The sequence below is a fragment of the Leptosomus discolor genome, chromosome 2, assembly GCF_034619465.1.
Source record: "Leptosomus discolor isolate bLepDis1 chromosome 2, bLepDis1.hap2, whole genome shotgun sequence".
Lineage (NCBI taxonomy): Eukaryota > Metazoa > Chordata > Aves > Leptosomiformes > Leptosomidae > Leptosomus > Leptosomus discolor.
The window spans coordinates 31,724,357-31,752,277 of NC_141392.1; the positions used below are offsets into that span (position 1 = coordinate 31,724,357).

At 38.6% G+C, this 27,921-nt stretch overlaps 1 protein-coding gene across 4 annotated transcripts in view; it reads left to right on the forward strand.

Annotated features, from left to right (window-relative positions):
- MACROD2 (mono-ADP ribosylhydrolase 2) overlaps window positions 1-27,921 on the forward strand; it is an 877,957-nt gene that overhangs the window by 803,443 nt on the left and 46,593 nt on the right. For 2 of the 4 annotated variants that reach the window (XM_086460839.1, XM_086460838.1), the window contains exons 10-13: window positions 4,115-4,156; window positions 11,219-11,299; window positions 23,643-23,705; window positions 27,061-27,129. In XM_086460839.1, coding sequence (XP_086316965.1) covers window positions 4,115-4,156; window positions 11,219-11,299; window positions 23,643-23,705; window positions 27,061-27,129 — 255 coding nt within the window. Of the gene's footprint in view, window positions 1-4,114; window positions 4,157-10,629; window positions 10,633-11,218; window positions 11,300-23,642; window positions 23,706-27,060; window positions 27,130-27,921 lie in introns of all 4 variants that reach the window. The other 2 variants (XM_086460841.1, XM_086460840.1) reach the window with 2 other exon arrangements.

Sequence of the window (27,921 nt, forward strand, 5' to 3'; positions counted from 1 at the left end):
ACTCCAAAATTGGACACAAGAAGTTTTTTGTTTGAGCAAGCAGAGACTGCCCCAAAATGGGATCCATTTTCCTCAATATTGCGAGACTGTTGTGCTGTACATCATCTGTTATTCTAGTGGAGACTGTACAGGCAGATCATGGAGTACCTGCTAGGCGAATGTTTGATGGCAGGAATATTTCAGCTGGACCTCTGTTTCTGTATAGCAAATAAGCTCGACAGGATGGCTGCAGCTGTCAGTCCTGAAAGGTTTTATGGGTTTTTTTGGTTTTGGCTTTTTTTGAGATATTGGCAGCATGATTACCAGCTTGTCACTTCAACCTCCTGTACAGGTCTGCCCATCTCATTGCTCTGTTTGCCAGTGTGTGTGTATACAGGCTGCAGAGGGGAGTTTGATCTGGTCCCACAGTGCCCTCCCAGCCTCTCCCCTGGTTGTGTTCAGTTCATGGAGCCACACTTGCAAGGAGGAGCAGACTGAGACAGGTGGGTTGGCTGGAAATCAGGAAACAGCAGAAAGCGCTGAGAAAAGGAACAAATCCTGAAGGATGAGACAAGGCAACTGAGGAGAGGTTAGAGGAAGGCAGAGAGGAGCTAGCAGCATGCAGTGCTGTTGGGGGAGCGCCGGCAGCCCGGGATGCAGGCCCTGAATGCAGATGAAACAGCAGTCTCCTGCAGCGTGGAGCTGGCTCTCATGTAGGAGATCTTCAATGCATGCACGGTTAAAAATAAAAGGTGTTTGTACAGCATTGAGTCTCCGCGTGCTAACGTGAAGAAGAATGCAAATAGAAGCGTGAGCAACAAGGAGGAGGCAATTTAATGGCTTTGGGGATTAGCAGTGGTATTTAGAGCCTTTCACCTCTCTGTTCCTAACATAAATCTTAACACAGATTGATGGTTTTAGCCATCTGGCTTGTGTTTACTTGTATGCAATGACTAGCGAGACAGAGAAAGAACCTGACCAGCAAGGCAAAAGAAAAAAAAATAAGTATGACAGAAGAAAGCATCCTCTTCTCCAGTGTCAGTAAGAGCAGGTGTGGTACAATTATTCTGTTTCACAGAGCTCAGCAGGTAACAAGGGAGAGGGGAATGAAAGAGTAACAGGCATCACGTGGAACAAGACTCTACAAGGGAGCCCATGACTTATACAAATGTGTATGCTCTGAGCAACTTGCTCCCAAATGGAAAGCAATGTGATCTTTAGAGATATAGTTACACCAGATAGCATGAGAGTTAGAGGGTGAGTTTCAATCATAGGTTGACTCTCAACTGTAAGTTATTTTATACTTGACTGGAAACTGTTCTCCCATACATCATCCATCTAATACCTTAATTTTATATACTATAACCCAATTTATAAGCTGAAAAATTTTGTGCTTTCAACCATATGGCTCATTTTGGATTAGATGGCTTCCTTGTATCCTTAGCCTTGTAAATACTGATGCAAGTTTTCTTGGGGGTGGGCTGACCCTTGTGGGGAGTCACTGTTAATTTTCCTCTCGTTCCAGGCTGCAGGGTCTGTCATTCATTTTCCAGTAAGGTGATCTGGTAGAGCTTCCCAAAATCCAGGGCTTTAATGGGAAAGCCGTGTGAAAGAGTGCTGTCCTGCTTCCACAGCCAAAAGAGTAACCAAGAGTGGGTACATGTGTGCACCCACTATAGCATGTTTTCCTAGTCAATTATTTTTCAGCAGCTCTTGAGTAAGGGTGAGAGTTACAGAAAACCTCAGCTCTGGTCCTTCAAATGGGGGAGTTTGGGCAAGAAATATTGACGATATGTCTTTAAGAAAATGTTTACTGGTGTCAAAGATTCACTCTTGGGTTCTTCTGTGGGTTTACTCCGTTTTGCTTTGAGATTGACTGTCTGTGGTGCATATTTCAAACCAAAGCAAACTTCTAGAAGGCTAGAACTTTGTGTATAGATTTCTAAAACACCAGGTTTTGTCTCAAATAATTGGGTTTGGCTTAGAGCTCGGTCAACTAAACGTGGTGTTTGTTACTTCAGCCAGCCATACCAAGGTCAGTGAAAGAGACTGCTTTATGCTTGACAGGAAAGCACTTCCACCAGATGCATTCATAGTGTAAGAATAAGAATTATAGACACATGAAGTGACTGGGGAGTGCTGTGTGCCAAAGTGAAACTCAGATTCAGATCTAGACTGGGGTGGAATTTTTAAAGGCATTACAATGACCTAGAGATCATGTCACCAAGCGGTTGGGAGCCCAGCTCCCATTTTCAGAAATGATGTAAGGACTTTACTGCCTTTTAGTGAGACTTAGGCTCCTTTTCCCAGAAAAAAACAGCCTTTAATTCACAATTAGTTAACAAAAGTGGTCTTTGCCTCTTCATAATTATATTGCATAATGACTTCACTACTTTTTAATAACATCGGATTTCTTGTCTGTGTCCATTATCACCAGCTTAGAAGCTATTCTGTTGCTTTGGGAATTTCATATTCCAAGTCACTTACAGAACTATAATTAAGAACTTCCGCAGAAGACCAGGTGATATATGTATTTTAAGATATTATATTCTGCTGATTTAGTGTCAAGTCTTAGATTAATTTGAAATTTTATCATGCTGGTTTCATTATAAATACTTCCATGGAAAGAACATGTTATTGGAAACTGAATAATTAATAATCTCAACGTTAACCAAATGTTTTCTGAGTGGTTTGTTGAAAAATGTCAGGACTCCACTTGAAAATCTTGGCTCCATTGAAGTCAGTGGCAGAATTCCCATTGACTTTAACAAGATTTTTCATTTTCTTATTTCAAAAATTACTTGTCAAAGTTCCTTAAAGTTTTTGTGTACAAATTTATATTTCTGCGGTAGCGATCCGTGTGCCTTTTTGATTTCCAAAACAATTGTTTGCAGAATAAGGAGAAAGGAAGTAAAATGTGCAGTGAATTTTTTCAGTCCTGATCCTTTGGGCCAGACTAAAGCATACTCAAGAGAAATGTAACCTGCTGTTGTTTAATGGCTTCTGAAAGTCCTGCCCTCCAGATCATGTGTGAATGAGATGGAAGGGGAAGAAGGATGGATACAAATCCATCTACTGAGGAGTCACAAGCAACCATGAAAATTCTCACACTAGTGATTTTAGTGCTTATAGGAAACATAATGCCCAGTGGAGGCTTCTGTTCTTAACCAATTGTTCTGTTCTCATGCTACTTAAAATAAAGTTTCAGGCTCCAAATCTTGATGAAAACAGAGCTTATTCCTCGTAGTGTGTGTCACAGCATTTTGTTCTCAGCAGAATTTATAGTGTAAAGATCTGACCCTGTAAATTAGGACCTAAATTCTACTGTTTCCGTTACCATTGATCGTAATATTGCAAAACTCCTTTGGATTCAAATATGCACATATGCAAGTTTGAAAGATGTTGAGCTTTAGGTAGGATTTGTAGACTTGCTACAGAATTTGCACGTGCCCAAATCCGTTTAAAAGTATATAAACAGAATCTGTATGAATTAGGAATAGTTGACCAACTTCTGTGGTCAGTGGCTCTCCATTAGATGATTAATGGAACATTGAACTACCTAGATGCTAACTAACGCTAAGATTTTTTTTTCCTCATCAAAACAACTTGTGGTACAAAAATTCGTTGTTACTGAAATGCAACTTTTTGCAAAAGAAATCTGCTTTCTTGATATATCACCTTAATAATTACAAGTGTTCAATTCTTGGCTAGCCCAAGTTTGGTCTTAAACCAAACTCCTGTCTGGCGAATTTATAGTGATTTCTTGATGTGGTATGATTGCTAGACAGCTAGTTCTCTTCTTAACATGGCCAGCTGTTCCCAGGAAACAAAGCAAACTGAAACTTAACAAGTAAACAAAAAAGTCTGCTAGAAAAGAGAATGCAATTTTATTTTATACAAGTCATAATTTATATAATTTTGTACGTTATGCAGAATTTTATTCCCTGCATTTCCTGTGTCTGGTAGTAACAGTGCAATATCAAAACCTTCTTTTCCCGTCCACCTCCAGATCTCACTGCAGAATGATTAATGGGAGGAGGCAAACTAAGATATGAGCAATCTGAAACATGAAATATTTAATTTTAGATGTTTCCTGATATTCTTGTTAATATTTTTCTTTCAATTTTTTTGACAGATGATGCTAATGAAGAGGGGACTGAACTGAGTGAAGAGACAGGTGAGTAAACAATATTTTATGCTAAAATATATCACTTTGAAGCATCAACCAAACTGAAAGAATTCTTGAAACTAATTGCCTTGGTTGTGATAAGCAGTGCCCATCATTTATTGCCAATGTTATGACAGTCATCTCTGGGTTTTAACATAACACAGGGTAAACCATCCCTGATAATAAATAGTGCATTGTAAGAATGGCTGAGGCTACCTTTTTAATGTCATCATCTGTCATGAGCCTCTGCATGATACTCTGTTGCTTTTTATTAATAACTAGTTTGAACACGAATGGAAAATAATTAAAATTCTGCAGTCTTTTTGTCTGTAAAAAGGTGTGAATGCGACAATTCTTGAGTCATTTGCAATTCTGATTAGTGGCCATGTTTTGTTCCCAATGGAAATGGTAGCAAAACTCCCCCACAAACTCTTAAATGCATTGAACTTGATTGGATAATATTTCAGAGGATTTTTTTCCTGGTCCTCCTAGTTTGCTGTTTAAAACGAGTGTTAATGTTTAGGGCTTGTGGATGTGGATAGACTTGAAATGGAAATGATGGATAGGTATAAAGGAAAGAAAGGCCTGAGGAACAAGAAAAGGAGAGGACAGAGGATTAGCTATCTCCCATGAGGACAAAAGCTTCCAGTCAGAAGACTTCTGCTCATATTTTGTAGAGATCTTAATCCACTTAATCTTCTTGATCAGGCTTTTTGTTACATCAGGCATGTTCACTGTACCCCAGATCTCTGTAACCCTGATCCCATCATAGCCCAGTGACTGTGCAGGAACTTCCAGTTCTTTCCTTTACAACAAGATAGGCATCAGAAAGGAGAGCCACATGGAGAAAGGCAGAGATACACCAGCCAGAAAACAGAGGTAAAAGCTTTTGAAGCAGCATGTTTGCTACTTAAATTGGCAAGATTGTCCTAAAGACAAATGGATTATGATGATTTATGCAACTAGTTAATTAGCTTAGAACTTAGAAATACCTGAAGACTGGTGTATATGCGTAGATATGAAAATATGGATATACACAGGTAGATATGTGTTGCACTGATAGATTAGCACTTTTATGGCTGTTCTGGCCTGTTGATTTTATTACATATAATTATAATTACTTTTTGATGTCAAAATTACTGGATAGGAAATTTTAGAAATATTAATACAATTAGTGTGATTGATATAGTTGTACATACATAAAAAATAAAGACTGTCTTTATACAACAAACATTTGCCAAAGATTATGCTACAGTTGAATTTGCAGTATTCATCTAACATTTCCAGTTTCATTTTTTGTACAGTTATCATGGCATGTATACATTTATAAGCCAAATTATTTTACATTTTTCATCTTGTTGCTTTTATGGAGATTATGCAAATTATATTGATTTTTTTCTTTTGAAGCATTTTAAATTAGAATTAAAAGGAAGTATATTTCCACTTAATAGCTGGTTTCTTCTTTCTTGCCTTGTATACTTCACAGCTTCATTAATTTAGGTGAAGCTACATAGCTACTCTGGGAAATTATCGCTGAATTAAGTCCTTTGAGGAAAATATTTCCTTACCTGTCTGTCTTTGTTCGCATGAGCTAAATGAGATCATAGCTTCCCTCACAGGTTTGCCTATAGGGTGCTATGAGCTTCAGCAGTCTGCACTGGGTTATTGATTTATCACGTGGAAGTATTTTGGGAATCAGTGCACTGATTGTCAGTAATCAATACCTACAAGGCTAAGGAGAAGTAGCTTTTGTAGATCTGCTTCAGTAGTGGGGCAGATATACAAAAGTTATGCTCTTTTAACCTATTTGTGTATGGACTTTTTAATGATTTAGGATGCATTTGCCAGAACTATAAATACATAATTTCTGCATCGAGGGGAGTTTTCATTTTTATACTCAAGATTTTATCAGTTTGAAAGATATCTGCTTTTTACTGTTCTAAGGGAAAAATAAAGTAGCAACTTCTAGTCACACTTCAAGATATTAATTGAATAATCATTCTTCATTCCACTTGACTTCATGGGTCATGACTCCAGCAGATGGAGTCAGCAGTTGGCACCAATATTGATGACCTTGATTTTTTGAGCTGTCCGTGTCTAATCTGCTTTGGGGTTATTTCTCCAATTCCTGTGCTTAAGAAAAAAAAAAAAAAAGTTGGATTCTTGGAGAGCACATGTTGCAGACTACACACATGTAGGACCTTTGGCAGAGATTCAAATATTCTAAATTTCACCTAAATTCCTGTGCCTGCAACTTCCTTTTGGCTAGGTGTTTCTGAGGGCCAATATTGAATCAAGAGAAAACATGAAGTACAGGGACACAAATGACATGTAGATTCACTGTATCTGTACCTATTTCCATTTGAAGAATGTAGTAGAATGAGGTGGAGGTTACAGAATCAGTCCTAATTTAAACCTAGTGGCAAGAATTAGAGGAAAAAAACTTGATCCTGGTCTAGTGTCAGCTGAAGTCAGTGGGAATATGTCAATTGACTTCAGTGCACACCAGATTAGGCCTTTGGAACAGCTAGGGAATTAGCTGGGAGTAAGGAATAACAAACAACCAGATGTCTGTATTGAGTGATAGACACATTATGAAAGTAATCTATCTTGTGTTTCTGCCACCCTGAAGTGCAAATATCTCATTACATGCAGAAAGGCCTTCCTTTCTACGATTTCTCTTCAAAATAAATAAGGAAAATATCTTAATTGCATCTGCCAGATAATCTCCATTAATACCGTCACATAATGTCACTGCATATATTTGATGTACTAGAATAAGAAAAACATGAGAAAATAAAAATAACGTAGTCTTATTAAATGTACACACTCAAGGCCACTCTTTTAACAATGTTTGACTCATGGGACTTTAACCCATAAGTTTGTTATTCTGGATGTTGTATCTTGTAGCAGCTGCTGACTTAACGGCACCATTTGATTCAAAGTGTTTTGGTGTTACCATATGTCATACAGTTTGCTATTAGAATGGCTGAGGCAAAAGGGCAGATATATTAATAGCGGATATGGAGCTGTGTAGTTTTACATCTCAGCTTTCCTTTATGAATGATTTCCTACATAAGTGAAGAGAAGGACCAGATGACCTAATAGTCTTGTCTACCTTTAACTTCAGTGATTTAACACTGCAGAATCATGATGCTTTATGTTTTAAGCTCCATTAAGGGAAGATTATTCTAAACTTTTCACTTTTGAAGGACTTTGCTTTTATACCCATAGATTCATATATCCATGCACAGAAGCGTGCAAAATAAGTCCTAATCCTGCCATAATTGTGTGCACAATTGCAGTGCTTGCATGGAAATTATAGAAGCATGTGCTATTATAAGAAGCACGGTCCAGATTCCTATGCACTAGTATGGCATTATTATGCACTGACGTAAGATAATTCTCATAGCAGTAAAAAAAAAAAAAACCAAACCCCACACAGAAAAGAGTTCAGTTCTGAATCTAAATTCTCCCTCAACCTGTTCAGCTTCACTCTCCACCAGGTACCAAAACTCTTTGACCTCACCTGTATGAATGTTGCCACATTACTGTCTCTCATTTCCCATGTAATAGCTCTTTGTAATAAGTGTCCTGCTGGTTATCCTGTTTCTGTCCTCAGCATCCTAATTAAGCACCTGTTCATTACTTCAGAAGCCACAGCCAGCTAGAATGGCAGGACAAAGGATTTTGTTCACACTAACAAGGGAAGCCCTATTATAGTCAGTGCTGTATAAATACAGAATTTCTTTGTATATTCCACTGTGTGCACACTCTTACACTTGGACACTTTTTTTTGGAGTGAGACACTTCCTCTTTTTTTTTTTTTTTTTTTTTTTTTTTTTTTTAAGAGGAAAATAGCAATCACTTGTAACCAGGGAGATTTGGAAGTTGTGAGGGATTTTGGGAATAGCTTATCTGGAGACAGAGTGTGAGATTTAAGTGACTTGTTGACCTTATGAATTAGCCTATAAAGAAGAATCATTTCTCCCAGTGTTAGAGCTCAGAAACCTTTTTGCATGATTACGATTAGAAAAGCTTTTAATACTAACAGTTCAGACATGTGTCTAGGTGTGCTGTTTCTAAACAGAAATTTGCAGGCAAAATTTCTGTAGTATTTGGCTAACTGTTCTGAAAGACACACATGCTGTTGGAGAGCATAAAGGGTTAAGAGTTGTATTTTTGACCATAATAAAAAACCATTATTTTGAAGCCTGCACAGATCCTTTGGAATGAGGGAAATCTGCTAAAAAGCAGTGAAATTGTGATTGAAATCTCATTCTTCTGGGACAGTGCCTCTACATCCTTTTGTAAGCATTTTAAGGTTCTTTATAGAGTGCAAAGAGATCATTTCTTTTGAGATGGTAACAGTTATGACTTCTTTGAATGTAAGCCTCCTCCCTCTCCATCTTTGTGCTGTCAGCTGAGATGTTGGTTATATTATCTAACGCATTCAGATACTCCTGAAAGACCTGGCTGGAAATTTGCACTTAAACTTGATTGACATTTGACTGGAGGAAGCCTCACAGATTGGTTAGATGATAAAATTCGTCACTAGAGGGGTGAGTGTTGATTGAAACACTCCTATTGATTCAGTCTCCTGATGTGAATTGTTGTCAACCAAAAGAAGGGAACGTAGCAGGTAGTTCAGAGTGGCATTAGAACCAAAGAAGCCGTATGTCAATATGGTCCACTATAAATAATCAAGTTACTTTTTAAAAGAACAGGAGATGTGTTGGCAGGAGTCAATCTTTAAAAGCCTGGTTATTTTCAGGATCTCTCTTTTGTGTTGAAGTTTTTGTTGAACTCTATCACCATTGCTTCTGAGTAACCCCTTTAAAGGGTTGACAAAGTGTGTCTTTATCTGGCAGGTTTTGCCTTTATTTTTCTGCACAGTGTTTCTTGTGGTTACTCCTACATTCCTCCCGCTCCAGAAATAAATTCGTCTTAGCACTTGAAAACTCCTGTTTTCTTCAAAATACTGTATTTGAATTTCAAATTCAGATAGGCAAGTGTGATGACATGACACATGACATGTCCCATGTTAAGTGCTTTTGGGAAAGGTCTGCCTCCTGATACCAAGCCAACCCTCAAACCATGTTCTGCTTTGCAGTAACTGGCTTTATTTACTGATCACTAAGGGCCCTTCACACTCAAACTGTACAGAATTCTGTAATGAAACAGAAATTCTGTTCTAGAAGAAATTCTTAAGAACAATGTTGCGTTTGGCTTTTTTGGGTAATGCTCATTCCTTAAAATTAAGCAAGTGAGATGGAATTTAATTACTCACATACAGATCTCCATTTTGGAGATGACATTGTGAGCTGTTGCTTCATGTAAATTCCTGCCAGTTTCCCAATCTGTGGCTCTTCTTTTTTTTTTTTTGGACATAAGCACAGTAGAATAACCAGTTTCCCGGAAAGGCAGACAGAGAACGTTTCTGAGTTTCCTGGGCTCCATGCAAAGCCAATGATTCACTCCCTCTTTGTCTCTTGAATGAACACAATATTCTCCTTGATGCTGCAAGTTCCCTTTCCACATCCTCTCTTACTTCTTTCATACCTCCTGTTTGGAAACTTTCAGCATTTTGGTTGTAGATATATGTAGTTGTGGAACATTAGAAGATAAAGGTAGTACCTACATCTCTTAGCAGAGCTGAGTCCTTTACGAGAACTGGGAATCCGATTGCTGAGAGCTGTTTAAAAATCCAGTGACATACAGAGTAGATGATTGTGTGGGGTACGTATGACAGCAGAAGAGATGGGAGTTTTCGGAACACTTAAGCAGTTTATAATACACATGTAGATGGCTTTTTTTTTCAGTTGCAAACTAAATAATCGATTTGAGGTAATACCATGATCCTTATTTTCTCACAGCGTGGCAATAGGGGTAAACCAAGCAAGGTCACGTGTCTTCCTAAATTTCCTGGTTACAAGCAGTCAAGGTTTCTTTCCAGCACGCACAAAAGTGTGTTGTCTAAAGAAAAAGCCTAAAGGCTTCTCCTTCACTCAAGCCCTCTGTTGGGCACATGGTATCGGGAGGTTTGACAGAAAGTCAAATAACAGAAAGTCATTTTCCTGTCGCGGTTGAATAGATTCAATAGGTACAATGAATTGAGTTTTAATTGTCTGTCGTTCTCTGCTTTAATGGTTAAGCAGCAATGTTTGAAGAATGTTTTAATTAGTGAACCTGCTTTCATCAAATGTCTTAATTTACAAATACCTTTTATGATTAATTTCCAGCTTGGCCTCTCTTTTGTACTAACAGGCTTTCTGTGCTACCAGTTTGTGCCTTGAGTTCTATTACAGAAAAGAAACTAATTTCATCCTCTATGTTAAGATGATGGGATATTTTGAAAACACTGTAGAAAAAGTTCATAGAGTTTAAAGTTTAACCGACTGATACCAAACACTGTGAGCTTAATTCCCTGCAAATAGGGGAGATCTTCAACTTAACTGGCCTCAGCTACTGTTTTTACTTAGGAGGTTTTCTTTTTCCTCCATCTTTCTGTTGCTTTCTGGCTAAAAGATTGGAATGGATTTTTTCACCCAGAACATTCTATCTCGTAAAGCTTTCATTTCCTTAACTTTACTTCACTAGCAAACTTGCTTCCCTACCTTTCATTTCATTATTAATTTCAGTCAATTTTAATTTGTTACCGTGTTGTAACATTGAATGGAGGCTTGAGCTGAGAGGGAAAAATAATTTTGTTCAGATTATTTCTCCATGGTTCCATAATGTGGTATAATATATATTATGTTGAAAACTACAAATTAGAACATTTTTTTATTTCGGAAGAGATTAAGAGCTTGTGAAGATGTACATTATTGTAGTATGAGCTTTCTTCACTGCTGTCATGTGAAAGTTAGGGTAAGTCCAGTCCAAACTGAAAGATACTTTTATAACAGATGGCACAGTAATTCATTTTAATAATAGAAAGATAGGCACTGGGTACTGAATGGAGTGCTGAGATAACATGTATTCACTGTTGTGGTATCATGCATAGTAATATTTGATACAATAAAACAGTTTCAAAGTAACATATGTGGGGTTTTTTTGTGTTTAAACAAGGATTGGAACAAAAAGGCCAGCCTACGTCTCCCACAAAGAGCAAAGCAGAGCAGCCTGATGACCTGCAAGATGGCGCTGAAGGTATGTCGTCTGACAGCTTTTCAAAGCTATTAATCAATTTTGCATTTTGGAGGGAAAGGTTTACTCTGAATTCTTAGGAAGGAATTGGAAAACTTTCATTTGAGAAAGTTGTTTGCACAACTTAGAAAGTTCTTTCGGTCTAGATCATGAGATTGTAATTCTTTTGAAGTGTATTTTATCTCAAGGTAGATTCAAAGTTATAAATGATGTTGTTATGTGATAGGCTGCTGATTGTTGCTGATATATAATGAGAAATTGTTGCTGTTTTATCTCTAACCTGTTCTGACTTTATGTAATTAATAATACAAAATGTAATTCATGTTATGCAGGGCTTGGATCATAGTCTGGTTGGTTAAGTTGGTCAGGTAAATCAGCTAATTGCTGCAAATCATGGAGCAATAAAATTCTTGCTTTCCTTTTCTAGAATAAATTTTTGCTATATCCTTTTCCACTCCAGTTATGGTGTTTATGGCTCTGACCTTACGCAGTGTATTGCATCTCTAGATGTCAGAAGTCACAGGTGCTTAACATTATGCCTATAGTGTTGTCCCTGTAAGAGTGCTATCCTGCACTTGGGTCTTCTCAGTGCAGCCTGTCCGTGTGTATGGAGGTAAATGTGGTCTAGGTTGTTCTAAAATTGGATCAAAGTGTCTGTTCTTAATCTGTATCTCATTTGGAGAGTTGTTAAAAGATGTTAACATCAAAGACTTATTTTCAGAGTGCAGAGTTTCATGTTGCTGTCCTACGTGTGGAAGAGTAAAATGCCCCAATGCTGGATAATTGCCCTTACGTGAAATAGTTAAAAGGATGAACCTTAATCTTTAATCCATGGCAGTTCCTTATCATGGATTCTCTTTGACGTAATGTTCCTCAAATGACACATCTCGTTCTGCACCTCAACCAGTGGCTCCACGTTCTTCATTATTTTGACCTAGAACTGTGCATTCAGCTCCTAAAATATTCTGACTGGGGTATATTGTGAGTCATAAAGAGCAGAAAAATGTTAACATCTATCACTTTAAGTAACTGCTAGTAACGTCCTGTCACTAACATTGTGACTGGTTGTTAATGGCAAGTACTTAAAGCAATAGCTGTCATCGTCTTGAAGGTGTGGGGGGACCCAAGAAATCTCATCCTGACTGGTTGTCTTTCCTTTCATGCTGCACTAAACCCAGCTGAAATTAAAATACTGATTTTATGTTTGGAATAGAGAATTCAGTGATGACAAACCACGTGTCAATTTGTATGCAGGCTAAACGGCGTGTGGTATCATGGTGTCATTTTCCATATTCCTAAATAGGTGAAACAATAGTAGTTTTTATGATGTATTTTTGTACAGAGCGTGGCTAGAAGCTTTCATTGCGTCAGTATCTTAAAAAAAAAATAAAAGGAGAAAAAAAAAAAGTGTGTTGGAAAACTAAGGTTTTCCTTCCACTGGAAAAATAACTGATGTTGTTCCACTATTTCTGTGGCTTACTCGGTACGGTTTCCTAGTTTACTGTGCCTGACAATGTTTCCTGGTGACCTACAGTTCACTTTGTGGAGGAGAAACAAATGCACTGGAAGGATGAAGTAAATAGTATGGCAAAAGAATGATTGCATTACCCTTGAGCTGTAAAATGCCTGAACTCCTTGAATTTGATGCTGTACAGTAGATTTTGCTGATGCAGAATTGAGGCCTGTAACACATAGTCACTGCTGCAGGATTTAATCTATCCAGTGACAGAGTCCTCTTCTCCTTAGGCAGGAACCAGATCTGTAATGTTTAGGATTGAAAGTCTAAATTTAGACTTGAGGGTTGTTGTGATGGTGAAAAAAAGAGGTAATTAACATGTTTGATGAGGGGTGCTGGGGAAGAAGCCTGGATCAGATTTCTGTGGCATTACCTGTGCCTCTGTTTTGAAGAGGAGTCAAGCAGTTAGGCTCCAGACACTGAATTCCTGTAAAGTTGCTGAGTACCTAGAGTCTAATGTAACACACCTGTGAGCCATTTCCATTTAAGTAAATGGGATTTGCACACATTTGTCTGAGAATAGGATTTCTACTGTTGTAATTATTAGCTGCTGGTTTTGACTAATTAAAAGAACTTTTAATGGGGAGCCTTGAAGATTATGAAAGCTGTGAATATGTGACACGAACCAGAACTACATGTCTGAGTAATTTTATTTAGGTAGGAGTTTGTCTTCACTTCTAAAAATCTGCCTTTTTTTTTTCCTTTTTCATTTTAAAGGAACTTCTGAGTAGCTAATGCATATAAACAGTCTCAAATAAAACACAATAAAGCCAAAATCTGCCTGAGGTCAACTTTGTTGATTTTTCCTCATGGTAAAACTGAATTGCTTTGTGTTCAGCGTGTTTTAATTTTGGGATAGTTCGCATGCTTTAGGTATCCCAAGTTCTTAAAAAAAAAAAAAAAGGCAACAAACAACCAACCCATAGCTTTTAGCAATAAAAGCAAGTCCAAAGATACTTACATTTAACACAAGTTATTATTTTCCACTTGGTAATATGACCAGATATAAAATATTTAACAAATGTACACCGAGGCACAGGAAGAAACAGATATTTTTTCCTCTGCTTAGTCGTCAGTGTCCTTTTAGACTGAAGATGGGACTACAACTTGCTATTTGAACAGCCTCATGCATGCCCTTGTGGCAGTCTGTAAAAACTATTCCACTGAGTTCAGTAATATTTCTGCTGTAATATTTTTCTCCAGCGTGCCAAACTGGTTCATTGGCTAGAGGTAATGGAGCAATATCTTTTCAGTGCATGTAAAAATCTCCACAGAAGATGAGGGAAAGTAGGCTCCTTCATTATTGCCCTCTCTGCAATCAAGGAAAGTCGAGTAAGTGGCTGTATGTAAGGAGCTTGTTTTGCAGTAAGCTAAAATAAACACTTGACATGCTAATGAAAGCAATTTTCTACTGAACCTCTGAAGTATTAATGGTGTCTGTTATTATGCTATTAGATATATTGTTCTCTGCCTTCAGACCATTGATAGAGAAAAGCAAGTGTGAACTGCATAGCAGATTCTCCTGTCAATGGTTGTATTCAGTAGTTTTTCATTGTAGTGTGGGTTATTGTCTGGGGAAATGGGTCGACTGGATACATGGAGAAACATTCTTTACTCACAGGTTCCCTGCAGTATTTCAGGTTTGACATGTGTAAACATATAGTGTAATTTTCTTTTTCTTTTTTTTTTTTTTTACACTTTCCCACATCCTGGGAAAATCCGCCAGTGGTAATTTTGCCTTTCCCCTCGGTCAGGTGCACTCAGTGATTGAGTGTAAAGTCTCAGGTGAGAAAAATATGTTCGGCACTAAACAAATCTTAGCACATCTTACTTCGGTAGCTTCATAACACAATCCTGAAGTAATGACATTGACAAAATGGCAGTACTTGTCACAGTATAGCAGACACGAGTTAGCACAAATGCCACAGGTCACCTGTTCTCATCCTACTGATTGTCACCAAGCAAAAGCAAACAATTTCTACAGAAGTGGAACGAACAAAAATTTAAAATGTTCCTTATTTCTTTTAGCTACCTCTCCAAATGTCCTCCTATATGTACTGAATGGCAACGTGCGTGCAATAAATTTTCTTGATACTAGGAGAAGCAAAACTGTTTGCCCTTTCCTTCTTTACAGGATTTCTCAGATATAAAATGGAGCTAACCCTAGAGCTGCCCCATCCATTCCCACCACAGTCTGCAGGTGATCAATATTGTATCAAAGACAACTAATACATCCAATAACAGCAGCACAAATGCCTGATCTTTCTCCTCCTCCAGGAGAAAGATAATCAATCCATGCAGCAAAAGCTATTTCTGTGCCTCCTGAGGTCAGGATCATCCTTGCCCTCCCTCAGGGGATATGAAGACAGAACTGGAGCTCTGCAAGTTGTCTTGCACCAGCTTTTCTCATAAGCTTCTCCCAAAATGAATGACCAGATTCTTCAAGGTAGATTGATAGGTTGTTGGTCTCACATGATCACCTAGCTGAGTGTATGTGCTAGGAGCTGGTCTGTTGGAATTGCTCATCCAGGATGAACTTTGTCTGCTTTCTGTTCACTTGGTGGGAAGGAGAACGGTTTGATAGATTAGCCAAACCAGGAAGGTCAAAATGAACACAAATCACCTTTAAGATAGTTGGTAGAGTTGGTTCCTTTGCCTGATGGGGTCATCACACTGTCGACCCCTTGGCTTTCAAGGGCAACATCAAATGTCTGAAACGTTGCTTGGCAGAGTCAGGAGTCCAAGGCTCACCAGCAGGCTCCTGCCTCGCTCAGTGGATGCTCTGTCCATGAGAGATGTCAGTCTAATAATTGGAGTACACACTAAAAATGAAGTGAAATAGAGTTGCATCTTATCCTGACAACTCATTGGTTCCGAAGGTCACAGCGATTAGGTAGGATGCTCACTGAGAGGGAGACACAGTAGCTCCTCATCCCTTCTCCCAAAAAGTTTTTGTCCAGTGACAAAAAGCTCATAGTCTTGGGACTAGAAAATAAAACTCATTTTACAGCTCAGTACTTTAACTGTGAGATTAATGTAAGGCTTCCCCTTCCTGGTTCTCTTTTATATACCAAGAATTTTGCAGCTTTGCTTCTCATGCAGTAGCTTCATAGAGAAGCATGTAGTGTATGCACACAGAAAAGTCAACAGTGCTTGGCTTATGCTGCTTTCCTCTGAGGCTGGCTTAATCCTCCCTGGGGCAGGGGGGTGCATACAACAGCTGCTGTGTGTTACCATTACACAGTGATGTTCAAAGTGTCTTTTCTAAAGGCCTTCTAATACTATGCAGGCCTGATTGTGTCTCCCTCTCTAAGTTATGATTTAATATTAACTAGATTTGACTTCTGATTAGTTTTAAAATGTTCCTCAGTTTATAGCAAGCAATTCTTTTATCATTTGAGAAATTGTAGCTACATTTCTTCTTTGCATCCCACAGGGCAGTAATATTCTTCAGTAAATTTCTACTCCACTCATAATCTACTAAAAATGAACATCTAGACACATAATTATACTTCAAAAACACACACTCTCTTATTCAGCCTTAAAAGTGCTACTTCTTATTAAGATAGCTTAGAAGTTACTATATTCTTTTTGCCACCAAATCAAATCCTTAAATAAAATTTTAAATTAAGATAAAGTACTACAGAAGAAATTCCCTGGGAAGCATGTGTATCAAACATCTCTGTGAAATGTTTCACCTTAATGCAGATTGGTTGTATTTAAAGTGATGCTATTAACCCCTATCCGCTTCTGTTGATAGCTTCTCTTTTCACTTCTGTTTTGAAGTCCACCATCTGTCTTGACTGATTACAGCTCTCAGAATATCGGGTGATCACTTTCCACTTAGCCAGGAAAACCAGGACGTTATCTGTATTTTTATTTGTATTTGCTCTCCTAGCAAACCCTTCTTAGGAGATTCTTTGCATTGCTGAAGTGGCTTCAACTGTTTCAGTAAATTTCCATGCAGTGGCTACACAAGACAAATTTGAAAATGAAGCTTATTTTGGCTTCCACAGGTGATGTGCAGTCCCATTGTGTTGACCATTTACCCATTTAGGTTTCTTTTAGCAGCCAAATGTACATGTGTGTAAACCACACCAGGCAAACAGTTTCAATTCCTGTTTTCACCCTAGATGCTTCAGAGTAGATTTTCTTTCTCCTGAGATGAGTTAAGGTGCAAAATACTAGGTTACTAAAGTGACTAATGCAATGTTGTCAGAGGAGAATTATACACAGTGACAAACCAGTGTACCTGCAGGGGACTCATCTGTCAGGGAATTAATTTCTTATTTCTAACCATGATGTGAGTAAACCCTTGTGATTGTTCAGGTCCAGCGCAGGGCTAGTCTTCTAGTTCTGAAATATTGATGCAAAATAGTGCATGTTTCGGTTCACATTTTATGCTGTTTTTAATGAGTGTGATGTCCTGTATGGCTTCTCCATCCATTTCTTCACTTTGTTAAATTGCCACACCACATGATTTTGTGACCTGTATGCAAAAGAATTTAAATAGGTCTCATGTTTTATTTTGGCTGTGGCTTGGAAAAGAAGCTGTGCCACACTCCTTAATGGTGTGGTTACCCAGTCTCTTAGGCAAACCAGGAGAGTATGAATGAATAGTAAATTGACATAGTAATGATAAAATTTGTGATTGTATTGTGCACCTTCACGTGTGGGCTCCCTTTCTTTCCCTGTCACTTAGATAGGACTGCCTGTAGATCTAGGAGTCAGGGCTGCTTCACTCTGCCCTGAGCTCAGCCTCAGCCTGCTCTTCAACCTGCATCAACTCCTATGAATGATTTCTGTCCATTTGTGTACACCATGATAGCAGTGTTAATACTTGCGCAGCACAGTATGTGCGTTCTTTGCAGCCGAATGCCAATTGTATCGTTGTACTCTGTACGGGCTGCATATGATGTCTGGAGTATGATGTCCATATTCTGGCTGTGTTGGACAGCTCGAGCTTCTGGGAGATGTCTGCTTTCATTTGTTTTGAACAGTCACAGTTGCAGATTGTCAGAAATAGCGATGAGCAGCATCTTTGGCAGTAAAATTTTAGACGTCTCTTGCCAGGCACCTGTATTGCAAAATCTGAGTCATGCTATATGTCAGACAGAAGGATTACACCCAGTGAAAAACCAGCCTAACACAACATTCCCAGCAATGTTAAGTATGAAGTGGGTTGGGACAAATCTGAGTGCTCGTGTCTTCCAAGCACCTAATTTGATGCTGTAGCTGTTGTCCCCTGGTTCTTCCCTAGCCAGGAAAGCTATGATGAAGCCAAGTTACTTGCCTTGTGATCCACGGAGGAGTGAGGCAAGGGGAACATGCCTAGTGACTTCAGTGGGCTTTAGATTAGGCTCCTATATTTCCCAGGACGTTAAGTAGGTGAAATACAATAGTGTTATTTTTAACCTCTGAGATAATCCCCACAAGCTACAGTTTTCTCATTCTTTTCCCACACTCCTCGACAATTCTTGACAAAATGCTGCATGAAAATGAAAACCTGTTATTTATTACACTGACAACTTTGCTAGGCTGGGTGCATTGACAGCAGTGCGTTCAGGTCTGCGTCTGCAGTGAGGGAAATTTGTTGGAGCAGCACAGAGGGAAGAAGCCTCATAACTCCATTAAACAATTACTGCAGATAACTCTTTACTAACCCTTCTTAAAATTTACCCCAAAGGGGTTATATACAAGTAGTGATTAAAATTGACCTAAATCATAATTTAATTAAAAGAAATTAAAATGCAAACTGAAAATGTTCAGTAACCTCAGGCCGCCACCCTAATGATTCATTTTAATGTGTATATAGTTCTACAATAATGGCATTTGTGTGTACGTGCTTCTTATTTTATGTCTGATATCATTTTGCCACTGGAATAGTCTGAAAATGGCTGCAGGCTGTATGATCCTGAGTGTATATATGGATATACATGTGCTCTCTTCTCGCTTTTTAGGAGTTTCACTGAAGTCAGCATATCTACTCGTGTGTGCAGAAAGTAACAGCTGTAAGATCAAGGCCTATATTTTTAATTTCCTCAGTAATTAGTTTCCCTGTTATCCTAGAAGGACTTTCACATCATTAGTGCGATTACCGTGGCAGTATTTTTGTGCTGTAAAAAAGATAATTCAAAACTGACATCCTTTATCTGCCAGATCTTGGTTTGTATTTGCATTTGTCATAGAAGCGTGGCCCAGCTTGAAGAGAAATTCTCAGGCCAGGCCGCAGAAGAGATGTGTGATCGCTGGCCACCCAGAGAACCAGAAGGTGTACACAGACTTGCATGGCAAAAGCCATGCAGGGATGTAACAGGGTCAAACCTGGTGCTTGGAGATGTGGTACATACACAGATATGTGAGAGTGGCAATAAGATGTGAGCCTGAGGCATCAGCCCTCTGTCTCTTTTATTTCTGCTCCAGGAAGGCGGAGGTTTGAAGGAACCTTACTCTGACTCTTGACACGCTATGAATGATATAGGTACAGCTTTCTCAGTAGCAAAAACAATTTTATTATTAATAACATCTATGTTGGGAGGGGTAGAAGTAGACTGGTTTGTACTGGTTATGCAGAATTTCTTCCTTTAACTAAAAATATGTTATCTGCAATCCTATTCTCTTCTGGAAAATGTCTTTTTTGCACCAGTTTTTGAGACGCTGACTTTAGCCTCGGCCCTAAGTACGTCACTGACTGCTTGTGAAGAAAGGTACTGCTGAAGAGGAGTAGGTGTATGAGCAAACCTGGCACTTATTCAGCTCTGAAATGGGAAGAGCCAAGAGGCCAGCAGGCTATTAATATTTTTCACTTGCCATGTTTGTCGCAAGAACAGTGAAAGATGTAAAAAGCCATGTGCCTCCAGGCTCTCACAGAGAAAATGGGAAGAATACTAAAACCTGCTCTGGTGCTGCTGCTTGAGAGTTTGTCCTCTGGACTTTCATAGCGATCTTGTCCCAGCCCTTTCCCATCTGACTGCTGGCTTAGTATTTATCATGTCATCTGCTTCGTTTTTGGGCTGCTACTGCAGCTGGCATATCACTGTGCATGCTAAATACTTCTCATTAACATAAAGTGGGCAGGCACTCACAGAGTATCCGGTTTTCTGGTTTAGTTAGAAGTGCCGTTTGCTCTGCCAGCTTGCTGAGTGTGCTGATTGATCACTGTTTAGCCTGCTTTCTACCAAATCTAAATGAGGGTATATATCATTTGGGAGAGAATTTTCTTGCTGATCTCAAAGAAAAAGGCCAAGAGGAGAGAGCAAGCGTCTATCAAGCAGTAGTCAGCTTGGCAAAGGAAAGCAAAATATATGGCCAGAAGTAGGTATTTTAGTGTCTGATGTGCTTATTTTGTTTGTAGGGCGCTACTGTAATTCACAAACTCCTGTTTTTTGAACTAACTGCCATGCCGGGAAAAAGAAACAGATGTTCACATTTGTCTTTTGATGTGGCTCAAAATCATTTACATTTGCTGGCCTAAAATGACACGATGTATCATTCGCCACTTCTTCTGTCTCCTTTGGAGTGAGTGACAGATTGCTCTTCTATTACTAGTATAATAGAAAAGCAGATATTGTGAGGACAGCTTTCTCCTAAAGGAAATGCAATCGCCAGTTGCTGCAGTAGCAGAAAGAGAAGGATGGCAGATACTGTAGAAGCCATCCAGTGGAAAAGACATTTTTATTATTAATAATGTCATGGGGAAGACTCAAGGGAAATGCACTGGGTCTAGCTTTTCTGCCTGGAGAAAAGGAGAACCGGGGTGAATAAAAATATGGTGAAAAATTGGCTTGCTACTCTTGTAAAATAAATTTCCAGCTCTTTGCCTTGAGCATGTGCTACTTAAAGCCTTTCCATTTGCTCTGCACTGAGCTCCAATGGAGAGCAATAATTACAGAAAGACTCTTCATCAGTAGAAGACACTCAGTGAGAGGCTCATTAGAAGGGGTTTTTAAAAAATGGAAAGAACTGTTTGACAGACGCTTTGGGATTAGTCACTTCTCCACCCTATAGTTTGCTTTCTTATCAGTGTATTCATACTCTGCTTCTTCCCTTTCTCCTGAGGTGAAGAGATTCTCCAGGCCAAGCAGAGCTTAACACTTCCTTCTGCAAGTCATTTACTTGAGGATCACTTGTCCACTCTTAATTTTTAGTGTTTCCTTTTCTCTAATTCTATCGAAGTCATTTGGCAGGCATGACACGTACTTTCAATATGCTGATTAATTTTCATATCACGATCCAGTCAGTCTGTTGGACTGGGTCAGAGTACAAGAGGTGAAGCTTCTGCTTAAAGTCTTTTACATTTTTCTTTCTAAAGGAACAAAATGAAGTGTTAGATGGAAAACATGTTGAGAATGCAGTATGTAATGCTGTAATTATCATTCTATTATATCTGTTTTAACCAGTGAATCTCTAGTGAAATAATGGACTTAGGGTTGACAAAACCTACTCATGAATGTGTGCTTTATCTGGTAATCTGATGAACCAGATGATCATTTAAACTTTCTTTTATAGTTTAAGTTTGCTCTGAGTAAGTGACTTTAACAAGAGATGTAGTCCCTTGGTAATAAACATGAATGAATCCTTGAAATACCTGGTTTTAGCCAAGTAACTCATGGTTATAGTCATGCTTGTTATAATGGATGTAGAAACAAGTATCATCCGGAAATGTAGTTTTATGTTGTGAATGCAGTGAGGTAATTGCTGAAATGGTTTTCAGTGATATATCACTTTTTCTGAATGTAAAGTCCTTCTGTGCAAAGTGAAACATATTGCACTTGGCCATAATGAAATCCTTTATGCTCTGGCACTGCTTGTTTCTCAGTGATGCAATATTCTCTTTGGATCTGACCTAATGGTAAAGATTTTTGAAGTGTCACTGCATTGTTATGTTGCAGGATTGTCTTGAACATACTGTTCCTTTCCGCTGCTTCTGAGCTAGGTGACTTTATCCCTTTGAAACACATCCTGGTGGTGCAAAGGATTTTTTTTTTCTTTATTTATTAATTGCTCACTGCAAAGCTTGTAAAGTCCCAAGTCCATGTTTTAAATTAAAATGGATAGGGGGAGAGAAAAGTTTATCTTCTATTACAGCTAGCTTCCCATTTTGCATGCAGCCCTCCTATTGTGCATGGACAGGCAGAACGCTGATTTTGAAAAGAACACTTTTTGATTTCAAGGCAGGGAGGGAAATACCCAGCTGGTTTTATCAAGCCATTTTGGTCATCCATGTAATGCAATTTTTTACAGGTTAGAGCTCAGTAATGTGCTAAGAAACCACTACAGCTAATTATCCATTAAAGCTGGTTAAAATCGGTACAAAGAGTTACCAAGCAGACAAGGAGGCCCGTCCCCGCTGATGGCCACCAGCCGCTCCCTGTCCACCTCTTGCCTCTCAGGTGGGGTGTCAAACTCCTGCTCCATCTCCTCTCCTCCCGAGAGCAGCTCTGTGCAGGGTCAGCCTGGAAATACTTCTCCGCTAGTCCCATCTGCTGGATGCCGGGATGTATTGCCTGCTGGAAAGAGGGAGAGCGTCGTACCTCAGCCTTTCAATATTAGCTGAATGCGGCGTGCTACCAGATGTACGTTTGCTTCTGAAAAACACACGCTTTCTCTGTTTTTCTTCCATCCACCTAATTGCATTTGGAGTACTGCTGTTCTCTTCAGCACAGTCCATGCATTAAGTAAAAGCAAGGTGGAGGCATGAGGAACTTTAACCGTGTTGCTTTAGAGAAGCTGTAATCAGAAAAACCCAGGAGCCAGAAAAGATCACAGCAAAAAATATGTGTATCATTATCAAGCCATTTACAGACCTGGGAATGAATTTCCTTTCTCCCAGTGTATAAGTTCAGCAGTCAGTTTTTCAAATGCCTCATTAAGGCTGGTACTCAGCTGTTCTCACTGTCCATCTCACCATGCTGGAAAAGAGGGAGTGTAGCCACCACATCTGATCCAGCATGCTGCACTGCAGCCTCTAACATTATTATGAAGCTAAAAGAGCCTTCTCCATTGTTGAAAATACAGACTTCCTCATATATTTCTAATCGGGCCAAGCAAAGGTTAAGAGAGCTTGATCTCCTGTCCATAGACGTTCCCCAGGGTATTACTTTTCTCAGTGGTAATTTGCTGTTTGGTACCTGCCTTCTGAAAGGGAGCTGAAGGGAAGAAAATGGATAATGAATGCGAAAGCAAAGTAGTGGAGAAAATTTGGAATGAGTGTGAATGTAAGAAGGGGAAAAAAACGCGTTCAATCCTAGCAATCTTACTTGGGTTTATTTTGATCTCTTCTTTGCAGTCGCTTGTGATGCATTTTTATACTTTATGCTAAGTGGCCTTGTGCCTTTTGTGTTAAAATAAAATTCAGGCAATTCTCCTGCTCCTATTCTTACCTTCCATAGGCAGTAAAGTAGGTTCTGCAAGTCAGAAACACAGCCATTGCAAGGATCTTGTGGAAATATTACTGGAGGAAAATAATCCTAGAAAAAAATCTCTATAAAATACATAGACTAAGATCGAGCAACAGTTTCATCTGTTTCAGACGGTGTTTAGGGAAACATACCTTTATTTGGAATACAGATATTTCCAGTGTGCCTATTGAGATAAAATCTTTAATCTAACCTGCCTTCCTCAGCTTGAGATGTGAAACTGGCTGTTTTAAATGTAACTGGTTATGTTTGAGGGTTTTTTCAATTTACCTTTATATCTCTCCCCTTTTATCCCAGCGCCTTGCTGTAAATTAGCATTTTGTGCTGAATTGGTTACAATTAATATTGCTGCTGCTGCTGTTACCAATGAAAAGTTATATCATAAATAATTTTTATGTGTTTTCCTCCGTAGGTGGTAAGGGCACAGAGGAGGAGCAAGACACTGAAGGAACTGAGGCCCAGAGCCAAGAAGCAGGTTTGTGCCGAGTACCTTAAAGGACTTTCTTAGGTTTTATCCACCTTGGTGAACAATAGCCTTAGTGAATGCTATTGAGGAAGAATGTACATTTTCACCAGGTTAGCTCAGGTCTTGAGCAATTCTCCCATTAGAGACACAAACTCCATTCATTATGAATGAATGAATTGCAATACAGGAATTCAGACTTCCCTCTTTAGCTTACCAGTGCTACATTCTCCCTTTAAGGACTATCTCTAGCTAATCCTCTAACTAGAAAGAAATAATTTTCCCTCTGTCTACAACAGAGTAGCACTCTGCATAGAATATAAATGGAGGAAAGGAAATTTGGAGCAGGCTTCCTTTGATGAAAAATGTACTTCTGAAGATTTTAAAGGGTATTTTCAAGTTTTAATAAATTGTCTACACAAGTCTCAGAGGTTATGAAGATTTAAATCCATGCAGAAAGTTATTGCATATAGTGCATGCGAATGAATGTCAGAGTTCATGAGCAGTAGGTTTTGCAGATGGCATGCTTATAAATTATACTGAGTTCAATATTTCAAAATACAATGTCACTCTATAATAGATTCTCTCTTTTTTTTTTTTCTGTTTATGGTTGTATGTTTCATCCTACCCAACTCTGTTCAGTGTGAAAGAATACTAGAATTAATTAGTTATCAAAAAGAGTTGAAGTGAATCAAAATGTCTATCAATCCCCTTATTTCTTAACTATTTCTTTTAGTGTAATATTACTTGTGACACAGTGTTTTTCTTGCTTGTTTGGGTTTTTTCTCATTGTAGTGCAGGATGTTGCCCACACATCCTTAATTCAGAGAGCATGAAACCATTTTCTTCAGAACTTTTTTTTTAAATCAGAATTGAAGATTATTTTCAATATGTGGAAGATTAAGCTGAAGAAGGCCAGCCAGTAAATGCAGCAAAAAAATTTGGTAGGCCTAGGTTCTTGACTCACCTGGTTTTCTTACTGCATTGTGGCAGTTTCCAGATGAGGAATTCATTTGATGAGCATCCTTCTTTTTGTCCTATGCATTGGGCTCTGTGTATGTGAAAGTGTAGCATTTCTCCCTGCACTCCACAGGTCAATCTTCTGCAACTAGGTGTTAACAGCTGATGCTGTCCACAAGTGCTTGAAGTCCTTCTATGTTTCATGTCCTCTTCATCACCTCTTCTTTATGTCCTAGCACAGGGCAAGCAGTAGGAGGTGAAGCCATAGGCACAGTATTACAGAATGAAAAAGAATTTCATGGACCTCAGCAAACTGTGGACCTAGGCCCTTTATTCTCCCCGAGATAAGCATGCAGTGGTACGTTGTTAAGTGCTGGAGGACAACCACATTTCCTTTCCTGGGTTTTTTGATTTTATGCTAGTCATATTTTAGAGAGGCGAAGGTGAGCAGGGGGAAGGAAGGAGTGAGCTGCTCTGTCTGAATCTAGACTTTGCTTTGATTCTCTGACTCAGCAGGGGCATATCTTTGCCCGAGCAATATTGAGCTTTAACCATTTCAAGTACTGCTTGGCTGCTAGCTCGCCTAAGAGCTACTAGCTGCAACCGCAGAGGTTCCTGTAAAACTCTGTTACATGGCTGTCTACAGATGCCAAATACAGCCCATTGTGCTTGTCAGCTATATTCACTCTAATAGGGTACCTCTTTCCCTGGTATTTAGCTTCACAAAACAGCTTGATCGAATGAGATACATTTAATTTTTCCCAAGAGAAATAAGGAATATGTACCTCTCTAAATTATTACTTTGCTACTAGAGGTGTCTTAAATGCATTGTGTTTTTCCCAAAACTGTCATTATGACTTGTTGCATTACAAGCTGTCAGAGCTGTTTTGTCACAGCCATGATGTGCATTCTTTTGCTATCTTGTATTGGTAGTCATGTTTTGTTACTCTCATGAAAAGCGTCAAAGAAAAGATCCAGACATTTTAGGTCCCAGATCCAGAAAATGTCATATTTTAGGAACGCACTTTAGGTACATGCCTAAGATAACGTTGTGCCTGCGCATAGTCCATGAATCACCTTCTCGGCCACAGGCACACAGTGTTACAGGAAAAAAATATTTGGCTTGACATTTACCCCTACTGGTTCACACAGTGACAAGAACAGAGAGGTGTTCAATTACCTCGAGTTACATTGAGCTAATGAGTTGCTGCTGCTTTCCACTGTTCTCATTGTGGAGACAAAACATCATCAGGAACTTTTAGACTGCTGCTTCTATGCCCTTTCTTGGCAGTAGGAAATTACCCGATTTTCCAAGATATGCAGTTGTATGCCTAAAACATTTCTAACCAGTAAGAATGATCACTATAAGGAGTAATCCCATCAAATGTTAAAGTTCTTATTTGTATTTTCTAAACCAAAAGACATAACCTTCATCTGAGTGTGACAAATCACAAATCGTATTCTTTGATATTGTGAAAGAAAATGAAATAGACACTTAATCCATTACATAAAGATTTATATATTCTTACTATACAGTAGTGAAAAAGCCAGTTATATTGTACAAGGACTGGCCTGAAATCTGTGTTTTTAAACAGTCTGTCTTCCAGTCTATCATCAGTGAACTTCACAGCTAACACGTGGAAAAACAAAATGGCAGGTGGTTCAGAGCTCTAGTTTCAAACTAGTTAAAAATACTTAATGTCTATATTAGGGGAAAAAAATTTGCCAGAATCATCAGAGGCAAGTCTTTTGAAATAAATGAAAGGCTAGAAATGAAAACAAAGGCTTATAAAGGTTTTAGAACTATAAAAACTGCCAAGAAAAAGCAACAGTGAAAGTTAAAAAATTCTGTTAAATTCAGGTACCAGTTTTATCTGTTAACTAGAATAGTTTTACCTGCATACTCTACTATTAAAAAAGCTCCAAGCTGCAGATTTTCAGGGACTTGCTAAATTTCAGGCCTGATTCATGAAGGCTTCTATTTTCAGGAAGGCATTTGCATGTAATCATTTTGATTCCAATGGGATTCATGGACATGATTAAAGTTAAGAATGGCTTAATTGTTTTTTCTCAAAATAGATGGGTTAAATGAAAAAAGGAATCTCAAAGCAAATAGCAACACCGGCCTACCTGTGAAACTGATAGCTATTTCTCTCTCTGTATTATGAGAAATTGAAATATAGACTTGATCTGACAGAATTGTAATGTAAGTTTACCCCTGGCTTAGGGAAGACAATCAGACCAGTAATGGCTGGTGAATGCAATGTGAATGGATGGAAGCCCAGTAAATCAAATTCAGGACTAGTATCTTGCCTCAATAAGGCATAACACTTTTTTTTTCAGTAACATGGTTCATCAGTTTGCTATCTAATGAATAACTTCTCTTTCATTTCCTTGGTTCTTATAGATGAAACGAAACCTTCAGCTGTAGCCAGCCTATCATCATCAGAAGAAACAGAGCTGAGTGAGGATAAAGGTACGGCTTGTAAATTGTGTTTCAAAATATCAAGTCCCAAGAGGACATTTTGTAAAGCCTTATTTTCCTTTGTCTGGAAATTGCCAAAATCACAGTTAAACAATACAGAAATAGGTAAATGCTTGGATTTTCATTTACAAAAGTCTTTGTAATGAAGTACTTGGCACCAGCTGTTGTGCTGGTAGGAGAGATGCTGTGAATTCCTAAGTCACCTTGTTATAGAGGTAATGCTAAAATATCATACATGACATATCAGAAATAATCCCAAAGCGTGGTCTCTCTGGGACAACTCACAGGCGTAAAGTTAAACGTGCACATCTATCTCAGCAATATTAGCTCCCTATTTGGTGCTCTCCTGATGGGGAAAAAGAAAAACACAATAGCTATAAACACATCAAGAGGAGACAGGAGGAGATGAAGTCATAATTGAGAGGGAGAAAGTAATGTTTATCTTGTGCAGGCTGTGCTGGGCACTCAGATCATTTAGTTTGTGATAAATATTTAAAAGTGTCACGGGGCCAAATGACAGGGAGTTTAGGAAACAAGAAAGAGAGATGATCTAATTTAAATGTTTCAAGCTGAGATTTTTCCTGTGGAGTTGTTGGTTTACAGATAGGAACCAGTGCACAGATGTACTGTTTTTGATACTCTTATGATATCATGCTATTAATTGCTTGTGCTGGTCTATGTTTTTTGGCATTTTTGTGGGGGTACGTCAGAAAAAAGCCTGGGTAATTTATAAAATGTTCGCTACTGGTAATTCAAAACAGGAGTTATGCTATCTATGATAAA